At 37.5% G+C, this 25,068-nt stretch overlaps 1 protein-coding gene across 3 annotated transcripts in view; it reads left to right on the forward strand.

Annotated features, from left to right (window-relative positions):
* LOC108411811 (1-phosphatidylinositol 4,5-bisphosphate phosphodiesterase beta-1) overlaps positions 1-25,068 on the forward strand; it is a 150,958-nt gene that overhangs the window by 100,273 nt on the left and 25,617 nt on the right. For all 3 annotated transcript variants that reach the window (XR_005130197.1, XM_017683563.2, XM_017683573.2), the window contains exons 10-26: positions 237-383; positions 3,064-3,221; positions 5,907-5,989; positions 6,330-6,414; positions 10,555-10,729; positions 13,441-13,524; positions 14,742-14,809; positions 15,011-15,107; positions 15,465-15,549; positions 15,634-15,758; positions 18,650-18,804; positions 20,256-20,420; positions 20,554-20,653; positions 20,884-20,988; positions 22,086-22,201; positions 23,450-23,570; positions 23,725-23,772. Coding sequence is in view for 2 of the 3 variants with exons in the window: in XM_017683563.2 (XP_017539052.1) it covers positions 237-383; positions 3,064-3,221; positions 5,907-5,989; positions 6,330-6,414; positions 10,555-10,729; positions 13,441-13,524; positions 14,742-14,809; positions 15,011-15,107; positions 15,465-15,549; positions 15,634-15,758; positions 18,650-18,804; positions 20,256-20,420; positions 20,554-20,653; positions 20,884-20,988; positions 22,086-22,201; positions 23,450-23,570; positions 23,725-23,772 (1,917 nt within the window). In the remaining variant the exon portion in view is untranslated. The remainder of the gene's footprint in view (positions 1-236; positions 384-3,063; positions 3,222-5,906; positions 5,990-6,329; positions 6,415-10,554; positions 10,730-13,440; positions 13,525-14,741; positions 14,810-15,010; positions 15,108-15,464; positions 15,550-15,633; positions 15,759-18,649; positions 18,805-20,255; positions 20,421-20,553; positions 20,654-20,883; positions 20,989-22,085; positions 22,202-23,449; positions 23,571-23,724; positions 23,773-25,068) is intronic.

Consider the following 25,068-nt stretch of genomic DNA (forward strand, 5'->3'; position numbering starts at 1 on the left):
CAATTTGTCCCTTTTGTTCCCTGAGCAAATGGGGAGACTTTGCATTAAAAGATGTAAAAACCCTAAAGTAAAGAGGACATTCTGCACTCTAACATGGCCTTTGTTTAATTTCAAATCCAGTTTGCATTTTGTCACTGTCCACTTAAGTCCTCTGTGCAACACAGCTGTAAACCAGTACTTTAAATTAGAGATTTGTCCCCTTCATATTCATATAAGTATGTTCTTTTCCACTGCAGGCCAGATTTCTGTGGAGGGTTTTGCGAGGTATCTAAGTGGAGAGGAGAACAGCATCATTCCTCCAGAGAAGTTGGACCAGAGTGAAGATATGACACTCCCTCTTTCTCACTACTTTATTAACTCCTCCCACAACACCTACCTCACAGGTCAGCCTACCAGACTACTTTTGCAACATATTTGTTGGGCTTTTGGACACTGAAACTTGGTCAGGAACCCTCAAATTGAACATGCTTCATGATACAGTATGTGTATTTACAGATTAGATTAGTCATATTCTTTCCTTTATTGATGCTCTACAGGACTCATTGATGCTCTCAGATCTTTCTGCCTTAGGTATATATACTAAATATTGAGGATTTGTCAAAGAGTCTAAGAGAGAGGAGTTCCCTATGAAACATTTATTATCTTTACTGCAGCCTCTTTCAAATGCTGACTTCATTAATATTTATCTAATGAGTGCACCACATAAATATTTCTCAAAGGCTTGTGATGTAGACGGTAATAAGAGTGAAACTCAAATAGGAGTGTCACTATTTGATCCCAAGGCTTGGGTTGTTTCATCTAAGTATGCTCAGTATGTTCTGAAGCTGAGGTGGTGATCTAAAATGTCTTGAACGTATTTGAGGAGTTATATGACCCTGAAAGTACCACACCATTTCTTCAGTGCATCTGAAACCACAAAATGAGGCATGGTCCAATGTAAAATGGAATTAGTACACAAATTGCTGTCATGTACAATTTAATTACAGTAAGTATGCATTCACAAAACCGGATGCCAAGCCTGTTCTCATTTACTGATCATCCTAATGGACTTGTTCTCAGAGAAAGACATCAATTCAAAGTATATGCACCCACAAACAATTAGAAGATAATGCAGTATAGATGTCTCTGGAAGTTGTCAGGTTCAGAAGTAGACAAAAATGCATTTACTGGAAAAGCAGAGAGGTTTTTATCTGGAAAATGACCACTGAAATGTCTATGAGGCTGGTTACTGTGCTGTAGCATTATTATGCTAATAGGGAAGTAATTGCTTTGCTAATAATGCTACTACAGTTGGGGTCAGCTCTGTCACACCCATTGTTTCCAAGAATCCTTGGATATCTTTCTGAGCATGAACTTTGTGGTGAATTTTGTGGGTATGGGTGTGTGTGTATAATATGCTTTCCTTTAACTCATTTTGAACATTGTATTGTATTTCCTTAACAACAACTTAAGCCTCTATACAGTGAGGGGAAACAAGGGGGTTATTTAATATACTTCTGGTGTATATATCCACTTTGTAGTTAAGTATGAAAACAAACGTATTCACAAGCATCACTGCACATGTTTAAAAAGTGAAGTTGACATGGAAAACAGCGTTCAGATACTTTATTAAAAGATACATAAAGGTAAAGGTTAAAATGAAAATAAATGAAGTTCCATATATTAGTGATGCAAAAATAAAATGTTTATTTCACCTGCTTTTTTTATAAAAGATGTTACCGTTGGTTGGGTAGACCTTATGCCACATGTAGCAATAATGGTGAATGAAGAGAAAATTCTCAAAGTTCTCAGGGCCAATATTATTAAACAAAACTTGAATGGAAAAAGCTACAGACCTGTAGCAAAGAACTTAAAAATCCCTGTCAGCTGGTTCGATAATATGCAATGGGAAAATGGCAAACAGGTGCACCATGCAAGATTTCTCTCAAAAAATGAAAAAGGAGGTAAGAGAGAAGCCATCTATCCCTCAAAGAGAGTTACAGGATGACCTGAAAGCAGCAAGAACAACAGTTACACAGAGAACATTAAGCAGTGGACTGCACTGCAGTCACCTCCATTCCTACCCCTCATAAAAAAGAAGCACAGAGGTGCCTGTCTAAAATTTGCACACGAGCACTTAGACAAATTGGAACTATTTTGGAACAATGTGCTCTGGTCATTCAGAACAACAATAGATTCAGCTTATTACATAACAGTGAAGCACGCAGGTGGGAGCATCATGATATAGGGCTGTTTTTCTGTACACATACCAGGGCTAGGAAACGAATGGAGGAAATGAATGGAGTAATGTATAGGGAGATATTAGAGGAGAATCTACTTTCATCAGCCAAGAACAAGGGGAAGATAGATGTTTGAGCAAGACATTGACCCAAAACAAGCGGCCAAATTAATTCAAGACTTGTTTCTAAACAAAGGGTGACAGTGCTTGCTTGACCTAGCCAATCTCCTGTCTTGAACCCCACTGAAAATTTATGGAGGATTTTGACTATGTCAAAGGGACACTTGCTGCCTTGGGGAATTAAATAATTTGCTAAGAGGAATTTTGCAATGCTGCAAAATGGTAATTGATTCTCACCAAAAGCTGTAATTGGCAACAAAAACTTTACAACAAAGTATGAATATTGTTAAAGTGTGCTGTTTTATCCCTGTCACTTTCAGCTTTTAAAGCTTTGAATATCTACTTTTTGTTCATATTTTAAGTACAAAGTCAAAATATATGTGCAAGTTTGAAGTGAGTATATGCACTGGAAGATTTAATAACAAAACAAAATAATACTTAAATACTTGTTTCCTCTTAATGTTGTTGGATTCATATTCTCAGCTGTGATATGGTCCACTCACAACAAAGAGAGGAATATTATTTAGTAGACACATTCTCTCTGTAGTGTATCTTGCATTTGATGCTAAATCCACTGCATATTATGAAACAGTTGTTATTTATGAATTAAACCTCACTAATGAATTGCATTCACACAAGTGATCTTCCTTTAGTGACAGATGGCTGTGTAAAGATGTATGGTGCTGTATGATTTTGTGATCTGAATACTTGTGTGGTTTCTCCAGCGGGGCAGCTGGCGGGGAACTCCTCCGTGGAGATGTACAGGCAGGTGCTGCTGTCCGGTTGCCGTTGTGTGGAGCTGGACTGCTGGAAGGGCCGCACAGCTGAAGAGGAGCCCATCATAACACATGGTTTCACCATGACCTCAGAAATCTCCTTTAAGGTAAATTTGCACAAGTGGATGAAAAGAAAACAAAAGAGTGCAGAAAGAGAGAGCTATGAAAGTGTTGTTTGGGTGTTGATTTAGGCTTGACAAAGTGTACATGTATGAGCTACATTAGCCTCCAGTGCTAGACTAAAGAAGCAAAATTCACTCCAAACATAGAGACCAGTTGATTGTTTTCATTGCAAAGCACCTCATATACCTAGAGTGTCACACATTCACTCACTCACTACATTGAAATAACACTATTAACTATTATTTACTATTAATTGTCAGTAAAAGTATGCTTTCTCAATGATGGTAAAATCTGTAAAATTACAGCCATTTACTTGGGAAAAATGGCTTTTGCTGTAATTCATTAGTTTTACTAGTTGAACTAGTTATTCTGTTCTGACATGCAATACTTTATCATAATAATAACAGCAACTAACATTAAAACAAACTCAACTGTCTGTAAAATAAAGGCATGATATATATATATATACACACACAGTGGGGGAAAAAGTATTTAGTCAGTCACCAATTGTGCAAGTTCTCTCACTTAAAAAGATGAGAGAGGCCTGTAATTGACATCATAGGTAGACCTCAACTATGAGAGACAAAATGAGAAAAAGAAATTCAGAAAATCACATTGTCTGATTTTTAAAGAATTTATTTGCAAATAATGGTGGAAAATAAGTATTTGGTCAATAAAAAAAGTTCATCTCAATACTTTGTTATATATGCTTTGTTGGCAATGACAGAGGTCAAACGTTTTCTGTAAGTCTTTACAAGGTTGGCGTACACCCGCTGCTGGTATGTTGGCCCATTCCTCCATGCAGAGCAGTGATGTTTTGGGGCTGTCGGCGGGCAACATGGACTTTCAACTCCCTCCAAAGGTTTTCTATGGGGTCGAGATCTGGAGACTGGCTAGGCCACTCAAGGACCTTGAAATGCTTCTTATGAAGCCACACCTTTGTTGCCCTGGCAGTGTGCTTGGTATCACTGTCTTGCTGAAAGACCCAGCCACGTTTCATCTTCAGTGCCCTTGCTGATGGAAGGAGGTTTGCACTCAAAATCTCACAATACATGGCCCCATTCATTCTTTCATGTACACGGACCAGTCGTCCTGGTCCCTTTGCAGAGAAACAGCCCCAAAGCAGGATGTTGCCACCCCCATGCTTCACAGTTGGTATGGTGTACTTTGGATGCAACTCAGCATTCACTCTCCTCCAAACACGACGAGCTGTGTTTGTACCAAACAGTTCTACTTTGGTTTCATCTGACCATATGACATTCTCCCAATACTCTTCCGGGACATCCAAACACTCTCTAGCAAACTTCAGACGCACCCGGATATGTACTGGCTTAAGCAGGGGGACACGTCTGGCACTGCAAGATCTGAGTCCCTGGCGGCGTAGTGTGTTACTGACAGTAGCCTTTGTAACGTTGGTCCCAGCTTTCTGCAGGTCATTCACTAGGTCCCCGCGTGTGGTTCTGGGATTTCTGCTCACTGTTCTTGTGATCATTTTGACCCCACGGGCTGAGATCTTGTGTGGAGCCCCTGATCGAGGGAGATTAGCAGTGGTCTTGTAGGTATTCCATTTTCTGATTATTGCTCCCACAGGAGATTTCTTCACACCAAGCTGCTTGCCTATTGCAGATTCAGTCTTCCCAGCCTGATGCAGGTCTACAATCTTGTTTCTGGTGTCCTTCGACAGCTCTTTGGTCTTTGGAATTTGGAGTGTGACTATTTGAGGTTGTGGGCAGGTGTCTTTTATACAGATAACGAGGTCAAATAGGTTCCATTAATACAGGTAATGAGTGGAGGACAGAGGAGCCTCTTAAAGAAGAAGTTACAGGTCTGTGACAGCCAGAAATCTTGCTTGTTTGTAGGTGACCAAATACTTATTGTTTGCAAATACATTTTTTAAAAATCAGACAATGTGATTTTCAGAATTTTTTTCCTCATTTTGTCTCTGATAGTTGAGGTCTACCTATGATGTCAATTACAGGCCTCTCTCATCTTTTTAAGTGGGAGAACTTGCACAATTGGTGACTGACTAAATGCTTTTTTTCCCCACTGTGTGTATGTATACATATACTACATATATATATATATATATATATATATATATATATATATATATACACACACATTCGATTTCTGTTTCTGATATTGAGTACTTTGACTGTAAAAATCCTTTTTTACCATAAGGTCTTTTTCACAAGTGTTTTCATAAGTGTAGTGTTTGGCATCAGTGACGTTCTACGTCTGTGTTATCCCAACAATGCAGAGAAAAATTGTGTTTTTCAGAAATTTGATGAGCACAAGATAAAACAGAAAGATGATCAAGAGATCGAGTGACAAAGGGGAAAATGCCAAAACAGACAGGTTAATTGGTTCAGCATAGGATACTAGGAACGCAATGCAGTTGAGAGTAAATGCATGAAGTTCATTTGCACCCTCTCATTAGGTCATATGGCTCCAGAATGAGTCTAATCTCCCACTGTAATAATCTCTGATGACACGGGTTAAGAGACTTATATTGACTTCTAATAAGATTCCATTTCCATCCTGAGTGGTATTAGAAATATCTCCAGTTCGCTCATCAACATTCACGTCAGGCAGGAAGGCCATGATAGTGCCTGAAAGCCTTCTGAAGCTTCTTGACGATGATTGCACAATGCAACCTGTCTTTTCAGGAAGTGATTGAGGCCATTGCAGAAAGTGCATTCAAGACGTCCCCTTATCCTGTCATCCTTTCATTCGAGAACCACGTGGACTCGTAAGTGAAAGATGCTTTCTTCCCAAGCAATTAGGCTGCCCTGTTCCTCCATAATGGTCTGAGTCACTTGATGAGGCTGAAACAAGCTGTTCATGCTGATCAGGGCAGCATTACATAAAGGTTATGTGAATTATGCCTCTATAAGCATACAGGATTAGTGCATTACTAGAATGCAATTTTAAGATTTGGAAAGCGGACTTCTAAATAGGTTGTGCCTTGACACAGTCATGAAATTGAATTGCAGTGTTTTTCTTTCCTCCAGACAGCAGTGAGTTAATGTAAATGTGTGGGGTCATGGCTGCGGAGTTGATTGTCTGTCTGTTTGTCTCGTCTTCCTCAGCCCCAAGCAGCAGGCCAAGATGGCTGAGTACTGCAGATCAATATTTGGAGATGCTTTGCTCACAGAGCCATTGGAGAAATACTCAGTGAGTTCAGACCACGTGCACCAAGTGTGCCTTTTTGCTGTCGATACGTTTATGCAAAGACCTTATCTAGTGCTTTATTCACTGTATACTGATGTGGCATTGTGTTTTGCATTTGAATAGAGTCCCATAAGCCTTACAGGACTGCGGCAAAGTCAGAGACCACCCTTTATTTTAACTTCCAGTCCAAACGACCAATAAATAAAAGTTATAAAACTTCCATGAGAGATTTCTGATAAGATTAGATATATGATAATCAACTTGCAAAAAGAAAGTTAGAGTAAAATAAATGGAAAAAACAGAAGTTTCCAAAAGTGAAGTGACAAATATAAAGGTTTTAAAAGTTATGGAGAAAATGGGACTCTTAACAACTGCACAAGACATCCAGAACTGCCACCATCAGATAAACAGCTTTCATCTTTGTGAGAGAGGAGAAAATCAAGCTCCACTCTTGCTTCAGGTCTGAAAAAAACAGGCATTTCTGTCCTTCCTTCCACTTTGAGAAGACAACTCAACACTCTAAGTCTGAAAGAATGTGCAGCTGTCAAGAAACTGTTACTGAGACAAGAAAATACACCAGAAGAAAATTTACAAATTAATCAGAGAATCTGCTGGTGATCTCAGAACCAGGCCTCCCCATCTCTCAATGTGTTTGGAATTACTTGGATCATGAAAAGCAAAATATGCAACCAACTTCAAGGCCTGAACTTTAGAAATTTTCTTTTAAAAAAAAAAAGTTGAAGTTGTAATAAATGCGAAGGGTGGATACACTAAATGCTTCTTTCACTTATCACATAATAGCCTTATTCAACATTTAATTGCTGTTTTGACTGGAAATTATAATGACTAATCTCTGACTTTTACATAGTACAATACAATCAAGCATTCTCACAAATTCATACCAGGCACTTTGTCACCACTGCACTGTATGCTCAAACAATAACTTTAACACGCAGTTCCGTATGTTCAGTACATAAACAAGCGTTCTCCTGCGTCACCAGCACCTCCCTGAGAGCCTGAATTAAGCTTTTGAAGGGGCCCTATGAAAGAAATGGTATTGTTTACTCAAGGTCCCTTTTCATCTCCCTCCAATCACATGTTCCTTAGTATCGGACCGCCCTATCAGCCCTGCGTTTATCAAACTGCAGCGGGTCGGTCACTCAGAGCAGATTAAATGGAAATATGCCACCAGCTAATCTAAATGCTAGCTCTTGGCAAGCCTTTATCTCCTTCCCCCTGCCCCAGTTGTCATAGTGACTGGTCAAAAGCATGCTTTGTGCTATTGTAGAGGAACTTGCTGAGCTTCTGTCACTTGTCCTCACGTAACCACTTTCCCTGTGCCTCTCTCCTCCTTTCATCCCCATGCTTTCACTCATTAAGAAAGTGTTTTTGACAATGTGAGCGACATGTCGGAATACATTTATTGTTCGATTATTTATTATGGATGGAGTTATTATGCGCAGGATCTTGACCGGGGCACTACTGTAGCCTCTGTGAGGGAGACTGTGTGTGAAGTTCAGCTTCATCTTTGAGAGAGAGAGACCAACTGTCCAACTGTGAAAGGCCAACTGTGCTTTATATCTGAGTAATCTCCACAGCGCTTTCCTGCACTTTCCTACACAAATTTGTTCATCATTTCCACATCAATAAAAATATAGGGCTACAACAAATATTGTACAATAATTTAAGCATAAAGAGAGAAAGAGAAAAAAATCATTCAAATGACTAACATGTTTATTCCTTTTATGAACCCACACTGTGAATTGGCAGAGCTTGTGAGACTCTTGCAGTTTCAGGCAACAGTAACAGTTTAAAATCCAGGTGCAGTCCAAAAAAATTCCCTACTGCTGCAGATTGCCACATAGTTAGCCTGTTCTCATTTGCATTTATTACAGAGAAAAAATGAGAGCTATGCACTGAGATGAATAGAGATAAAGCAAACAAGTTTAGCATGCGCTCTGCTATAAAACAGTTTTGAATGGCCTGAACATCTTCATCATTCCCTCTGTACACTGACAAGAGAACAAAAAAATTGTTTCATTATTAGTGCTGTTTCTCTTGCTTGTCTGCACCATTCACTGCCATTCAAACAGAGCCAGCAATCTGATCAGGGTTGCCAGAATGGGTAGAATCCCTGGTTATTGTACAGTTTTTGCATTATTATTACTAGTACCTCTACTACTACTACTACTACTACTACTACTAATAATAATAATAATAATAATGATGATGATGATGATGATGATGATGATGATAATAATAATATACAATGTAAACAATACGTCCATAACAATAAAACAATAAGAATAAATGTTTTTGTCATTTTTTATTGTTAAAGTGAAACTTCATATTGAATAAAATATTTTTCAAAATAAAAATATTTGATAGTTGCAACCCACATCAATACATTTGTCTTTCAGTTTACTTACAATGATGCTGATGTAATATGTTTTGTTAATGTGGAAATGATATACATATTTGAATTAAGTACAGTTTAAGTACAAAACTTTGTATCTTCAAAATGAGCACTTTACAGAATAAGGGAAAAAACTTTACTTTTAATGTAAGTCAATGGAACCAGAACTGTTTCCATGTCGTTTTGGGTTGTTTCTTTTGGTTCATTCATCATGAAATGTAAATGTAATATACACAATGTAAAGTGCAACAGGCATTTTTAAAATAAGGGAAAAAAAAATGAAAAATGTAGATATGAGGTTTTGTTCCAACAGCAGCTCGTTTTTTTGCTTAAAAAAAAAAAGAAGAATTAAAAAAAAAAAAAAGAAAGAAAGAAACTTGTTTGCCAAGCAAAACAGTTCCAGGGCTTTGGTTTGCCACAGACTGTTCGCACCTGATTAGTCTGCTTCTGGAAATCAGAATGGAAAGATCTGGGTTTAGGATAAAGATAATTGCTTTGAGCCACCCCCCCCCCAACACACACACACACACACACACACACACACACACACACACACACACACACACTCACCCACACACACACACACACTCTCTCTCTTCTCTTGCTGCTGTGCCCCTGTGTTTGAATACAGCTTCTTGTTCTTATACATTATTAATAAATGTAAACACTGTGAGATTAAAAGGAATTTTTCCCACGAGTAAACTGCCCCTTCAAAACATGTAGCATTTACCCAAACATGCCACACCTCTTCTGTCCTCTGCTCTCTTTCAGCAGGGAACTCTTGAAGACTTGAAGTCTTTCATGTTTGGGACCTTTTAACAGCTGCTCTAAGACTCTAGCACAACTTCAGAGTATAAAAATAGGCTACTTATTTAAAAAAACGACAATAAATCAAAATCAGGAGGCCATGGGTCTCTGAAAAAGCAGAGGGGAATTTTCCTTATCTTCATCTTCAACTCTATAAACCAGAAGAGCTGCACATTTCAACCTAAAGTCTTTTTTCAATCAATATGAGACACTGAGTCTATTAAACTATATAGATTTGAACAAAATCAGTGAGCCAGTAGGAAGGGAAAACGCAGCTTTTAAACTTCAGTTTTCATTGGTTTATTACCTTAAATAACTTGGATACAAATACATAATATGAAGTTAAAATGAATAATTGCCGTAATTCAACTTTAAAAAGCAAAACATGCTCTGGGGCGTGGTGAGCGTGGTGAAAAGGTGATATATTCAATGTACTTGAAATGTGTATCTCATTTCTACATGATTAAAATATCTTACATCAGTGCACCTTTGTCTTTAGTTTACTTTTGACAGTAATTGTGTTGATGTATTATATTTTAATCATGTGGAAACTATGTACATGTTTGCAACAGGTAGATTCAGTGCTTCACAATTTTCAGTGCCTGATCACTTTCACGTGAAGTTGTTGTTGTCGTTGTTATTATTATTATTATTATAATTTTCAAATACCTGCTTATTGCCCATTGGTCAGGGCAAATTCACACAATACAGGTGCAATTTCAAGGAGGGCAATCTTCTCTGCTGCACCTGTGCGTCAATTATATTGTTATTATAATCAATAATAAATAATAATTATTATCAATAATAAAGTGTTAAATTTTATCATTATTATTGCTGTTGTTGTTGATACAACAATAACATTCTAAATTAACAAAGTCACTTTTTAAGAAACTGGCACACTTCTCCTTCCTTCCTCTCAGCTGGATTCAGGAGTTCCTCTTCCCAGTCCAATGGACCTCATGGGTAAGATTCTCATCAAGAACAAGAAGAACTCCCACAAGGACGAGGGCAGCACAAAGAAGAAGCTTTCAGAGCAAACATCCAATACCTACAGCGACACGTCCAGCATGTGTGAGCCATCCTCTCCCAGTGCAGGTATTCTGGCTCCTGATTCTATCACACTTGAATAATGCTGAGCCAGTGAACACGTCTCACAGTATCTGTTGTATGAATAGAGTGACTGTGAAAATATCACATTAAGATATGTCTAGGTAATGAGATTCGCGCGTGTTTGATTCGTTCTCTGTTCTGTAGATATTAATGCCTGTTGTATTATACACAAGATGGGAAGTAGTAGTGAGCTATAGTTAGCAGTTTTATTATGACATATGACGTTTAGGATAAGGATTGTTTAGGTCCACTCCCAATAACACACACAAAATCTCTCTGTTTCTCATTCTCTCGCTACCTCCTTGTTGCTGTGCCTTTTGTGATTGCATGAGGTTTCTTGTTCTTATATATTATTAATGAATGTAAACACCATGAGATTTCAAGGGATTTTCCCCACAAGTAAAGTGCCCTGTTGAAAACAAAAATGCCAAACTTCTACTGTGCTCTCCTCTCTGTCAGTGGAGAACGCCGTTCTTTCATGTTTTGGAACTAGCAGTACCACATCAGAGTATAAAAATAGTAAATGAACAAATGCAGTAATGTTAGGAAATGAGATCCCACAGTGAGATGCATCACAGGTGATTGGTTGCATATACTAGCCTTCCTACTAGTTTAGTCATATTCCAGCTTTAGAGTGCACAGTGTCTACAATTACTTCTGAGAAACGGTGCATTCAGCTGCTGTTTTTACTGCTGACACCCTGGGCTGAATGATAGCGGGCAGCTAGGTTGATACTTTTAACACTGGCTTTCAAATGCAATCACAGAGACATCCATCAGCAGCCCTTTAGAGCTCACCTCCTGATAGCCAATATCATACTGCCCTCTGGTGGCCAGTCAGCTTCAACACTAAATCAAATAAGGTTGAGATGGATTAACACCATGTCTCATTGTCTCTCAGTCAAATAATACATTACTGATGGTGTCCATTGATTTTAGCATCAAAGTGATATGGCACTGAGTTTCATTTACATGTGTATATCATTGCCATTTGAATACAATGACATCAGCACAGTTTTGTCTTTCAGTTTGCTCACTTTTAGCAGTAATTGTGTTTATGTAATACATTTTGTTCATCTGCAAATGATGTAGACATTTCAGTCATGTAATTTCAGTGGATTATTTTTGTCAGTGCCTGATTACGTACACATGAAAAGTTTAGCTTTATGCTGTCAGCAGCAATAAAGAAGCTGGCAAATGTCTTGGAAAGTTTGAATCAGTGCTTTTTAGCCTTTTCTTGTTTATTGCTTAGTATATCAGAATAAAATGTATACTTTGTATTTAAATTCTTAGCTTTCAATTTAATGTAAGGGGATTCTATTCTAAGTATTTTCTGTTGGTCCACCATGCAGTTAGACACAGTGTAAAAGACAAAGATAGAGATACAAGGATTTGTTTGTACAGCAGTGATATACGGTCACATGCAAAAGTTTGGGCTTTCCAGGTCAAATGTTTTGGTCAAATTAATAAAAAAAAACAAAACAACAAAAAAAAACAATACACATCCTCTACAGAGAACATACTTTTGTACATTGTAATGCACAATTTCTGTTTATGTGCTGAATTTAACAAAGTTACATATAAATAACACGTTTGCCCAATGCAGAAGTTACATTTGTCTTTATCTGTTTTCTTTTTCTCTACCAAATGATTGCTGGGAGGCTCCAGCTCCTCCCGTGGGTGTGTGTGTGTGGGTGTGTGTGGGTGGGGGTGAGTGGGTGTGTGTGTGTGGGTGTGTGTTTACTTTTTCTCTGCCCAATGATCGCTGGGAGGCTCCAGCTCCTCCCATGACCCAGAAGGATAAGCAGCTTAGAAATTGTGTGTGTGTGTGTGTGTGTGTGTGTGTGTGTGTGTGTGTGTGTGTGTGTGTGTGTTTGTGTGTGTGTTTGTGTGTGTGTGTGTGTGTGTGTGTGTGTGTGTGTGTGTGTGTGTGTGTAATTTTTCTAATCCTGTAGAGGGTGTATTAACTTATTTTTCCTACAAAATCAACCAAACTTGTCATTTGACTTAAGATATTTAAACTTTAGCACATGATTGTTTTCGGACAAGGTTGTGTTTGAATTTACACAATTTTTCAATTTCAATTGTCTGTGTAATATTTCAAGGCCTACTACAAGTATCTGTATTTTACTTATGTCTGTATTCTTAAATGATGTGAATTTAAAGCACCATTATTCCTGAGTATCACATCTAATATGATATTATAAAATCTCTCTATTTCCTTCACCTAATATTAGGTATCGATTTTGTGCTGTGCTCTGTTGAACTTCTACTGTAAAAGCCAGTCTTTCCTTGTTTCCAGTATGCAGATGACTGCAGCAGTTGTGTCCCCTAAGAATGAGGACACAGTTGGGAACATCTTGTGTGCAGACTTTTCAGACATCATAACATCAGTCATCTTAATGCTTCCAGCTTTCAAACCATCCAGTATAAAAGCATCTCATATTTTCCACATTTAGCCAGCAGTGAATTCGTTTCATCTGTGTGACAAATTTGCGTGAAGTGTTTTGCTGCTAGTGAAGATCTGTTATTCCTAAGTAACATGAGATGAGAGGAAAATGGAGTCTCTGTCTAGTTGAGTGTGGCTCTTAATTTACGGCCTGAAGTGTTGGAATTGTGTGTCGAAGGATGGTGTCAGGTGCTAGCAGGGTTTTGGCTTGTGCATTTGGAAATGACAGAATCTGGATCTCCTCACAGGCTCTATGAATCAGGAGCTGCAAGAGTCCAGTCAGCCCAGCTCAGAGCCCAATGACAGCAAGCCTCAGGGAAGAAAGTCTATTGGTGAGAACATATTTAATGTGCTATAGCAACCAGTACATCTGAAATACACTGCCTATGCTTACAGTAAGCATTATCTGTGTTCATAAATTAATATATAGTTAGTTTCTTGCATAGGGGCTCCATAACACATAACACATCACTAATATGCTATTACTTTAATATTTAAGAAAATGTTATGCCAGTAATGGCAAAATTATCTAAGACGTTTTATGAAGTAAGTGATGCTTTAATGACTGTAATGATATAAGCAGCCTTAAACTGTAGTGAGACATCTGTTTTTAAAGCATCATTACCAAAAATGTACTTTTTAGGGCAGTGATCTATTTCAGAGCATTCATATTAGTTCTTTGAAAGATTTTGATTAAAGTAATATTTACATGCGTATATCCCTCTGTGTATGAATGTATGTATGTATGTATATATATATATGAGCCAGAACATTGTGACCACTTACAGATGAAGCAAATATTGTTAATTTTCTCATATAAGTTGCACATGGGATATATTACACAGTATGCAAGTGGTTAGTTGTCATAGTCTACATATTGGACACAGGAAAATGGGCAAGCATGAGTACCAGTGGCTTTGACAAGGGCCAGAGGCTGGTAATGTGAACATAGCATTAGCTTTTATGGATCTGTAGCGCCTCCTTGAAGGAAGAGTTTGGAAAAGATGGTTTACTTGATAAGGGTAATCTGTAATTATTCTCTGGGCTTGCATTATGATGTGCTGAATGTAAACAGAATCTTTATATTCTCTATATTTTTTGTCTCGAAAAGAACAAATTTTGTTGATTTTTTAATGGTATGATCAGATGATATTATTCCATGTTTATACGTTATGTAGTGCATATGAAAGTAGCCTTTGGAAAGCTTTGGGAAAATGTGGAGTTTTATTTTCTTTCTGTATCACAAGGCAACACACACAATGAAAGCTTAAATGTACCATCTTCTACTTCATGAATAAAAATGTGATGTGTATAGAAAATTCAGAATCCACACTTTCATCAGAATTCCTCTGTTTGTTTCAGTGAGCAATGATTGAAAAATAAATATCACTGAACCGCACCATGTTTTTGTTAGTACTGGTTACAGTTGTTACAGGAGCGCCAGTTTCTTTTTTTGAACATGGATGTAAATGGCATCATAATGTAACGATTTCTGTGGTATCCAGATCACAGACTACTGCTTTCAGCTTGTTATATCCTAACTCTTCAGGTGAAGTTGAAGCAGAAAGCGAGGATGAGGATGACGAAGATGATGACTGCAAGAAATCCATGGATGAGGTAATACAATATGTGTACATGTGGAGTCTATCAGAAAATGAAGGCTGTTCCCATTGCAAGCTCTCTAGTAGGGCTCTCAGTAAAGCACATCACATCAGTGTTCCCCTACTTTCTGCTGGTAAGAGTGATTACGTTGGCACAAATCCTTCTGGCATAACTTCAGTGTAAACCGAGTGAGTGTGTGTTATCTGTCATGTGTAGGGGACAGCAGGAAGTGAAGCGTTTGCCACCGAGGAGATGTCCAACCTAGTCAACTATATTCAGCCGGTCAAGTTCAACTCATTCGAGATGTCAAAAAGTAAGCTATACACTTTCATTTTTAATTGTTATGGCATAATGCATAGGTGATATCACATAATGTAAAATTGTGGACTCACCTTCATGTGTACATAGTAGATATTATTAAAAGATAATTCTGGATCTAAAATCTGATTGGCTGTGCCACATTTTAATGTGATGATTATTATTATTGTTTTAATTATTTATTGAGCACTAATGCATTTTATCATATTGTATTTTCTCACCAATTTTTAAAAGCCAATTTCATTAACACCACTTTTTATCAATGCTTCTTAACTGTTGTAAAGTCACTGCAATGCACTGCTTCATTATAAGTCATATTTTACAGATACAAATATAATGTTTTGTTTTACAGAAACAAATAGAAGTTATCACATGTCCTCATTTGTGGAGACCAAGGCACTGGAGCTGCTGACCAAGTCGCCAGTGGAATTTGTGGAGTATCCATTTCACACAGTTTGGTTACAGTGGAGCTTTTATCCCAAATAGTCCATCTGTGGTGTCCCTTAACCATGTTCACACAGGTATAACAAACTCCAGCTTAGCCGAATCTACCCCAAAGGGACCAGGGTGGACTCTTCCAACTACATGCCTCAGGTCTTCTGGAATGCTGGATGTCAGCTTGTAGCACTGAACTTCCAGACGATAGGTACATAAGCAGTGACCGCTCTGCCTTTGTCTCAAACTGTGTCACATCAAAACATTTGCTCATTCCTTGTGAAGTACTCTGTGGGTCAGTCTTTCCTGTTTGTTTAGTGATTTGACTACTTCAGTGGTTGGAGCAGTAGGCCGCCTGTGGGTTAGTAAGGCAACAAGAAGTGTGCATGAAAGTCTGATTTGTTTGATCATAATACTCTAAGATAAACCCCTTGAACTACAGGCTTTTTATTTAGACATTAATCTTAAAATATATTAATTGGTAACAGCATAATCGGTAACCTGGATGTACTTTGTGTTATTATTAAAATAAGAAACTGAAAATTGGGTCCATATGAAAGCCAATTAGAATTTAAAATGTTAAGGATGTTAAGGAGGGGTAAAGAATGCTTGAGAAATTATTATTAGGAGAAATTGTTGTTACATTAAAAAGAATCAGTTTGAGTAGAAATTAATATTTTCTGTGAATGTAGTTCCAGACAAAACTCTTCCTGATTGGATCTGGGAGTGTGTGCTAATGGATTAGAATTAAATTTGTTTTAAATTTGTTTAAAGTTACTGTTAAAAATAATAAAGGTATTTTAATTGCATTCAATGCATATTTTATTCAAATCACATGGCAGCGTAAACACAGGGGAGACATTCATTTTTTAAAATCATTTAAGATTCACATTTTTATACAAGCAAACATACACATCTCTGCTACAAATACACTTTATGAGCAGCTTCAGAGGGTTAATTGTGACAGATAGAGGGGAGGGAAGTTGTCACTTGAAAATCTGGTAAATCAATGCAAACATAAGTAATGCAGTACTGTTCTATGCTGTGTGAACCAATGAGCTTTCCAAACGAAATGCGTAGAAGTATGAAAGTCAAATTAAATGTGATTTGTGAAAAGATGTGTCAGGTGAGAATTAATTTTGGGCTGCAAAGTAGAACAGCAAACGTCAGCATGATAAAATTGTAATATGTATTTTTACATGACTTCTGTAGTACATTTCTAATTACCTGGTACAGCGTTTTAAATTTACAGTACTGAGAGAAAGTCTTAGGCACCCAAGACACATTTTCAAAATCTATTTATTTGTGTAGTATGTGTTTATTTGCTGAGAAAAGTGTTAATATTTGAATAAACAAAATGTATAGATGATATTAATGATGATATATAGTGATTTTATGGATGTTGGTGTGTTTGTTTTACCATTTTCAAACCTCTCCTCGAGGAAGCCCAGTATTATATGTAGTTAAAAAGTTTGACCAATCAGTGCTTCATTAAATTGTGCTCATGATGTAATTGATGATATTAATAAGCCTCTGTGGTGGCTATGAAGGTGTCAAGGTAAAATATGGACCCAAGAAATTCTTGTTACATTTTATAGTTTTTATGTTTATTTGAATTATAAATATGACTTTATTCTAATGTATATTGTGGTAAACTCACTGAGGAGGTAAATTGTTTAAAAATTGTTAAAAAATTAAAAATAGTTGCCTAAAACTTTCGCACAGTACTGTATATGCAGGTTTACAGACTCGTCTCATCGTTTTCTGTGGGAAGCTTAGTTGAAACAAATGGAGGCTTGTTAAACCTAACCTCAACATGTGGAATCTGTACTTAAGCCTGGCTAGCTTGCTTTGTGAGTTGTTCATAAGCCTTAACCTTAATGAAAGCTTTAAGGTTAAGCCTTAATGAAACAGGTTATTTTATAGTAGAAAAGCAGTCTTCAGGGTGAGTCTTGAGGAATATATATCCGCTGTCAAATGTCACTGATGAAGTTTCAATGGGAATAACCAAAAAGACATTCTACTTGAGGCAAATTAACTACATAAAATATCCACAGTACATTTACCACAAGTTCTTTTGTAACCTGTTCTTCTCTAGTCCAAAAAGCACAGCACCACAACTTGAGATAAATTATATATATATATATAATTTATAATATATATAAATATATATATTATATTTTTCCCATTAGCACTAATTAATAGTAAGCAACAACATGGAGCAACATGATGCAGTACATTGTTGAGTCCAAAAAGCTCACAGGATTAAAAGCATAATTAAAGAGTCTGTATCACAGAAAACTGAATGTCTCTTGTGAGATTTTTGTGAAATTAAAGAGTTTGAAGTAAAATGTAAACGTTGTTTAAGTTTTAAAATGTACTGTTTGTGCTCCAGTCCATACAGTCTTTGCTGCAGAAACAGCCTGTTTTGAATTCATTGTTTTTGTGATGTCATGAGTACCAACCATACATGTATCCAACTACAGCACTTTACATCATATTTAAGTTATAATGAGTGTTTCAGTTATGGGTTCTTCTTGAATGAGGCTAAATATGGGAAAGCTAATCAGAGCAGAGCTCACTTATCTTATATCAGTCTTAGAGGCACAATAACACAAATGCTAAGGGATAAAGAGAAGTTGGAAAGTGGTCATGTGCAAACAAATTATGACCATTTTTATACATAAAAACATAGTTTATTTTAGAAAATTTCAAAAAGAAAAATGTAGGACGTGGGCCCTTTAACTAATTTGTTAATATAATGTGTGCTCAAAATTCATGGATTTGTGCACGTATTGCACTTTTAATAACTGAAAAGCAGAGAACTGAACTGTCAGCTGGGAATCATTCTAATCTTGTAATTGCCTTCTAAGGGCTCTTTCTTAGAATAATGTCTGCCAAAATTCCTCAACTAAAAGATATCCCATCAGTCCTGCGCTAAGCTTTAATAAATGATTTGTCTGATTGTTTTCCAAATGTAATGTTACACAGATCTTCTCAGATTTATTTATTCTCCTCACTGCTGTATCATCTCTGAGAAATTTGAGTGGGCGAAGTTCACTGTAACTCTTTTTTTCCTCTCATGTCCTGTCTGACCCACAGATCTGCCCATGCAGCTGAATCTGGGGATGTATGAGTACAATGGGAAAAGTGGCTATAAGCTGAAGCCAGAGTTTATGAGGAGGCCTGATAAACACTTTGACCCCTTCACTGAGAGCACAGTGGATGGGATTGTAGCACACACATTGTCAGTGAAGGTAAGGGTGCCTGCTATTGTGGGTGTACTGTTTATGTGCTGAGTGGATTTATGACACAGCTTATGAAAGTTTCCTACCAGTTTATGGTCGCTGATGTCAATGTTTTTGATGCAACTATGTTCTTCTGTTTCATAAGTTAAAATATAAAGTGTGCATCCAAAGTGGGTTTCCTTTCTTTATTTAGAATAATACAACAAAAAACGTTTCCTCAGTTATGTTTCTACCTTTTTACATAAGGTTTAAATTAAATTTTGCCTGCCTCTGGTTGCACACATTTTTAATGAACGACTTTACAGGGAGAGATGGCAAGATTGCAATCATGAATACTTAAAGAAAGTCACATTAAAGCCCCAGGAAACCTAAATCTGTGATTGTCTCCTAATTACATTAACGTTGGTGTTTTGGACAGAATATTTGCCTATAAAAAGATTGTCTACATGTAAATCTTCTCACAAACACATGTCCAAAAGTATCCTCTTCTAGGTAGAATTCCCACACATTGGACTGTGGGGCCGGGGAATTGTGTTTTCTGGAGCGATGGAGTTCTATCCAATACTTTTGGAATGAGTTGGAGTCATGTTTGTGGTACGCCTCTCTTCAGTGCTCCTTCAGAAACCGCACCCCCCAAAATTTGTGGATGCATATTGTTGAGGCCAAAATGGCCATAAAACTCTTCTAACCTTGTACTCCCAGTTACCATGATATAACGTTGGAGTGAACACCACAGCAAGTAATGTTAACATTAGCTAGGATGTGGGTTAGCAAACTGTTGCTTATGTTGCTGTTTTGAAGCCATCCAGTTGCTATCACAAACATTTCCATAACCAAGACAAAAACAATACTAAACTGTTTCAGTTTGTGAAACAACAAACATGAGTTAATGTTACCCATCTGTCCAGCAGGAGCAACCTCCTCATCCCTTTCCATGCATTTCAACTCTCAATGAAGCTGAAGTCATCTTTTGCACCAGCTTCTTCTTGCAGTTTTCCCATTCAGCACCTGGGCTACATTCCAACTCCTCAGCTTCTTTATCAAATTTCCCCGGGCATACAGTGTGGGTGGTCACTTTTTGGGAGGGCAAAACAAATGTGAGGAGGGCCGATGTGTTCACAGGGTGGGACTAACATGCACACATGGTCATCCTAGCTGTCTGCTAAGGCTGCCATTCCTTCACTATGTCTTTACATAGAAAACAGTTATTTTCTGTTATGTTAATGTTAATACTGTTGAATAGATCACCTTTAAAAGGAAAGATCAGGTTTAAAGGCATTGACAGGCATCACCCCCCATGTCCTTATGGCCTTACCACTACTTACAAACTAGCAAACCAAAACTAGCCTTGCAAGTGTGGCTATATTGTAATCATTCTGCCACCTCCCATGTGTGCAGGATATCTGAAGGTGGAACATCTGTTTGATTCTCACCTAAGTGTTTTACTCTGTGTCTGACAGATTATATCAGGTCAGTTCCTGTCTGATAAAAAGGTTGGCACGTATGTAGAGGTGGACATGTTCGGACTACCAGTGGACACAAAAAGGAAAGCTTTTCGGACCAAGACGTCCCCAGGCAACGCTGTCAACCCTGTGTGGGATGAGGAGCCCATAGTCTTTAAGAAGGTAAACCAAATTCCAAAGGTTTACTGCTGTAAAGACCAATTTCAGGTCAAAACATTAACATCAACATGCACACTTGCCTGAAAGGCCTTTCCCCTGCTGCTCTGAGCATTCTGTGCATGGCTGTGTCTCACAGGTGGTTCTTCCCACTCTTGCTTCTTTGAGAATAGCTGTTTATGAGGACAATGGGAAGATTATTGGCCATCGCATCATTCCAGTGTACGCCATCCGTCCTGGCAAGTAGCTCTGTTTAATGTCCATACTCCACATAGAATACATATGTCCTGTCACACTAGTACAGCTATACTGTGCACACAATGGCTCTCTTGTATCTGCAATATATTACATACACTTTCAATCTCAGGATATCACTTTTTCACAAGCAAAGCCTGCTCAATTTTGTTATAAATAGTGGAAAGCTATATTAAACAGTGTGTCTCCTCTCTATGCTTACTTTCTTCTTCAGGTTACCATTACATAGGGCTGAGGAATGAGAAGAACCAGACACTAACTCTGCCTGCCATTTTTGTCTACACTGAAGTCAAAGACTATGTCCCTGACACATTTGCAGGTACAAACCAAGAGTTTGTTTTAGAAATGTCCCAACCCTGGTCCTGGAGACCCACTGTCCTGCACATACACCTGGTCCAACTAATCAGCTCTTACTGAATTAAAGTTGAATTAAAGCAGGAAGAGCACTTAACCATGCACAGTTGTAGGCTTCCAAGACCAGGGCAGGGACAGCCCTGTTTTTACTTGACATTAACATCAGATCACTGTGATGTGCATTATGTACACAGCAGCCACAACTGAAACTTGTTTGGTTACAGTCATTGCCAGGAGCAGTGAGAGAATTGTATAATCTTCTTCAGGCATCATATAGCTTTTTTAACTTTAGCATTTGTAAGGTTATGTTTAAATATGCAGATTAAATTTTGGATTTGCGCACACAAACCCATCTGATCACAATGTGCACTCCACTACCTCAGGATCTAGATGGCTAAACTCAAACACTTTCTAGTTACAAATGTGGTTACACTTGTTTTTAAGTGTGTATGCAGACAACATCCAGAAGTGGGATATATTTTAATGGCAAGTGTAAATGGGGCTAATACACTGTTACACTGTCAAAACAATGATGGTTTGACTGTACATCATTCCAAAGTGCCAATACTGTGGGGGAAAAATTAAAGTGAGGTCAATAAGAAATTTGAATTCAGCATTTTGTTTTAGTTTAGCAATTTAGTTGAGCCAAAGGTTCACACATTTTTAGTACTGCATCTTAGGTCAAGTTGAGCTTAGTCAAAAATAAATAAATAATAAATAAATAAAAGGCAGTGATGGGGTTGCCACCTTATAAGATGAAATTGGCAACTACACTTGAAGTAAGCTCAACCTAAACTGTACTTAATTTAACTAAACCAAGGACATTTTTTTGAAAAACCTATTAAAGAATGTTCAAAAGTTCAAGTTGGTCTCACTTTGAATTGATTGAATTGATTGAATGTTAATAAAATGGTGCATCAAAACAATTCTTGCTACAGTAAATGGACAGAAAGTAGGGTTGATGTAAAATTCACATAAAAGACAAAAAACAATTTGATCCAATATAACTAGATATGCAGTATTTACATTCTAATTGGACTTTACTACCTTCCATGTGAGCAGATGTGATTGAGGCACTGTCCAACCCTATTCGCTACATCAACCTGATGGAGCAAAGAGCCAGTCAACTTGCAGCTCTCACGCAGGAGGAGGGGGAACAGGAAGACAACAATAAAGAGGTCTGTAATGTGTGGTTTAAGTCTCTGTGCTTGTTTGTGTTTCTGGGTTATTGTTATGCTTGTGTTTGAACTGCCACACAAAATTGCTCTGAACCAGTTGGCAGCCTGCCCACCGGTGTGTGAGCTGATTGGCTTGTCCTCTGGGAACCCACTTTGACCTTCACTCTCAACCAATCAAGCTGATGTAGCAGTGCAAGATCCAATTAATGCTTACCTCGAGCTGATGTTATGGCAACTGCTCTCATGAAAGTTATAGTTTTGGTGGCTGTAGTGTAACTAAGCACTGATAGAGAGAGCAAAGTAAAGCTTTGAGGAAGAGAGAAGGATACAAAGAAGGCTAAAGTGATCCAGGATTAGCGATAGTCATGATAAGAGTGGGATACCAGCGCTACATCTACAGAGTCTGTACTGGAGTGAAGGTACTATACTGGGTTTAGATATTGCTACCTTTTTATTTATTGTTATTGCACAATTTCCTGCAATTACATGCTTAATAAAGGTTATATAAAGCTAGATGGATAAAATATTTTAGTTGTTTTAGATCAGCTGTGCTTGAAAGGCTTGTCAGATGTTCTGGGGTCATTATTATAGATGATTTTATTTTTTAGTAACTGATTTTGGACCCCCTAAGCTACAAGGGTCTGTAGCTTGGTCTAGTTCCACACTGTCATAACTGCACACTTTACATTTCACTTTTCTAATAGTTCCCAAATAATTCAAAGCAGGTGTGGATGATAAGCCTTAAGATTTAAAATGGAATTCCATTGATTTCTTTTTTTTAAATCTGCATAATTCAGTGTTTGAAATGTAAATGCAGTCATTTAGTATTTTGATGTGAATTGTGTAGAGGAACTTATCCAATCTGATGTCTGTACCGTGGTGGTAATAATCATTGCATCTACTATGCAAAATGACCAGTGAAGCTAGAGTGAACCTTCTCTCAAAACTTGTTTGTGTGTTCATATCCATTTTGTGTGAAATTGTGTTATGAGGGATAGACATTACATGCTTATATCTGGATCTCATCACCACCACTGTGAACAATTCAAATTTGGTAAGAATGGAAAATTTCATGTCATGAAAATTTCGCTCCGACTGACTTTGTTTACATCATTACCCTGTAATTATATGACACTTCATAAAAATTCACCCAAAAATTGTTGTTGTTGTATCAATTTTTAAACTCTTATTTTAGAAATTTGACTTGATCAGTGTTTTGCATGCTGATGAACACAATTGTTCTTGTAGATAGATGCGGGTATGGAGTCGATACCACCGCTACATGAAGCCCAACCTGCCCCAGCAGAGAATGGAGTGGGTCACGCTCCCCTTATCCCTGCTAAACCGCCCTCAGTGGGCAGCCACGCAGGTAAACCACACAGAGTCCCCCTTCAGGGCCTCAAAAAACATTTTTAAAGTGATATGAATATGTAACTGAAAGTAATTTTTCACCTCCCTATTGTAAAAATATATAGAGTGTGTGATTGTATATGTACATTTTTTTCATGCAATATTTGTTTCAGGTTCTGTGATTGCCAGGCCTGACATTGTGATTCATGACGTCTTGACAGGTACAACAGGCTAGTCTCAATACAGCAAATTACATCACTTAAAGCAGTGATTCAACCAAAAATGACATTTATACCCTTTAAACTAGATGGACATATTCGACATATTTGATGTCCTAAGTTTGCTTCTTTAGGTTTGCACAGGAGCTGATTTAGCTAACAAGGAATAGAACTGTATGGCCACCAGGTTAGCATCATGCACATTGTATGCCTAAATCATCACACATAGGGAAAAGTAATGCTTTAAAATAATTCATTTAGCAGAAAACACATAAGCAAGTGTTGGAGATTGCAGCTCTATGCATATTTTTGGGCATCCCTGGTCAGTAAGCTAACACATCCTCTAGAGAGAAAACCTTTCTTTACATTTTAATGCACAATTACTGTTTATTTGCCAAATTTATCACATTATCTATCAAAAGTTATGACACATTATATATTTATCACTTAGGAATTCAGCTAAATTTATCATTTGTCCAGGGGTGTTCAAAGCTTTTCATGCAACTGTTCTTAACAGCATGGTTTACATAATTTGCAGGTGAATAAAATATATCAGCATGCTACTTTTTTCAGTACTTGTGTTTGTCATATTTTATTTGTGTGCAAATAATGTATACATTTAATTGTAATATAAATTCAATATGTTATCTACACTGGAAAAATGTTCAGTTCAACCTAAAAAATATTTAGTGTATTTTTACACTTTGCTTGACTTGAATGAAACAAAGCAAAGCAAAATGTTTAGTGTTAATGAATAAAAGCAGTAGTTTACATCAGACCTCAAAATTACATCTACCCTCTTTTTTTTTTCCCCCTCCCCTTGATTAGGTCAGTGAACACCTGCCTAAGACTAGGTCAAGCTAAATTCAAGTCAAGGTTTATTTATGTATTATATAGGTGTTGTTGCAAAGCAGCTTTACAGAAAAATCCAGGTCCAAGCCACCTTGGCAACAATGGAGAAGAAGAAAACCCTAAGAGTAAAAGGAAGAAATCTTAAGGGGAACCCCCCTCAATAGTCGTTATGTAGTGTCTGAAACTGTACAACATACTGTGAAAATTAAAAAAAGGTTGCATAGATAAAACGTGTAGCAGCCACATTGAAGACTTTAACACAGAGCTTAAGGAAAGTGAGGAATGTTTTATGTGTGCAGTTTGTGTGCTGACTGTTAAGCTTCCATTACTTGTAATATACTGGAGCCTCATCTTTTTGTTTGCTGTTTGTCATTTCTGCCAGTTCTTTTACTTAGCAACAGAACTTTTTGATTTTGTTATTGATCTTGCAACCACATTTGGTGTGCG

The sequence above is a fragment of the Pygocentrus nattereri genome, chromosome 4, assembly GCF_015220715.1.
Source record: "Pygocentrus nattereri isolate fPygNat1 chromosome 4, fPygNat1.pri, whole genome shotgun sequence".
Classification (NCBI taxonomy): domain Eukaryota; kingdom Metazoa; phylum Chordata; class Actinopteri; order Characiformes; family Serrasalmidae; genus Pygocentrus; species Pygocentrus nattereri.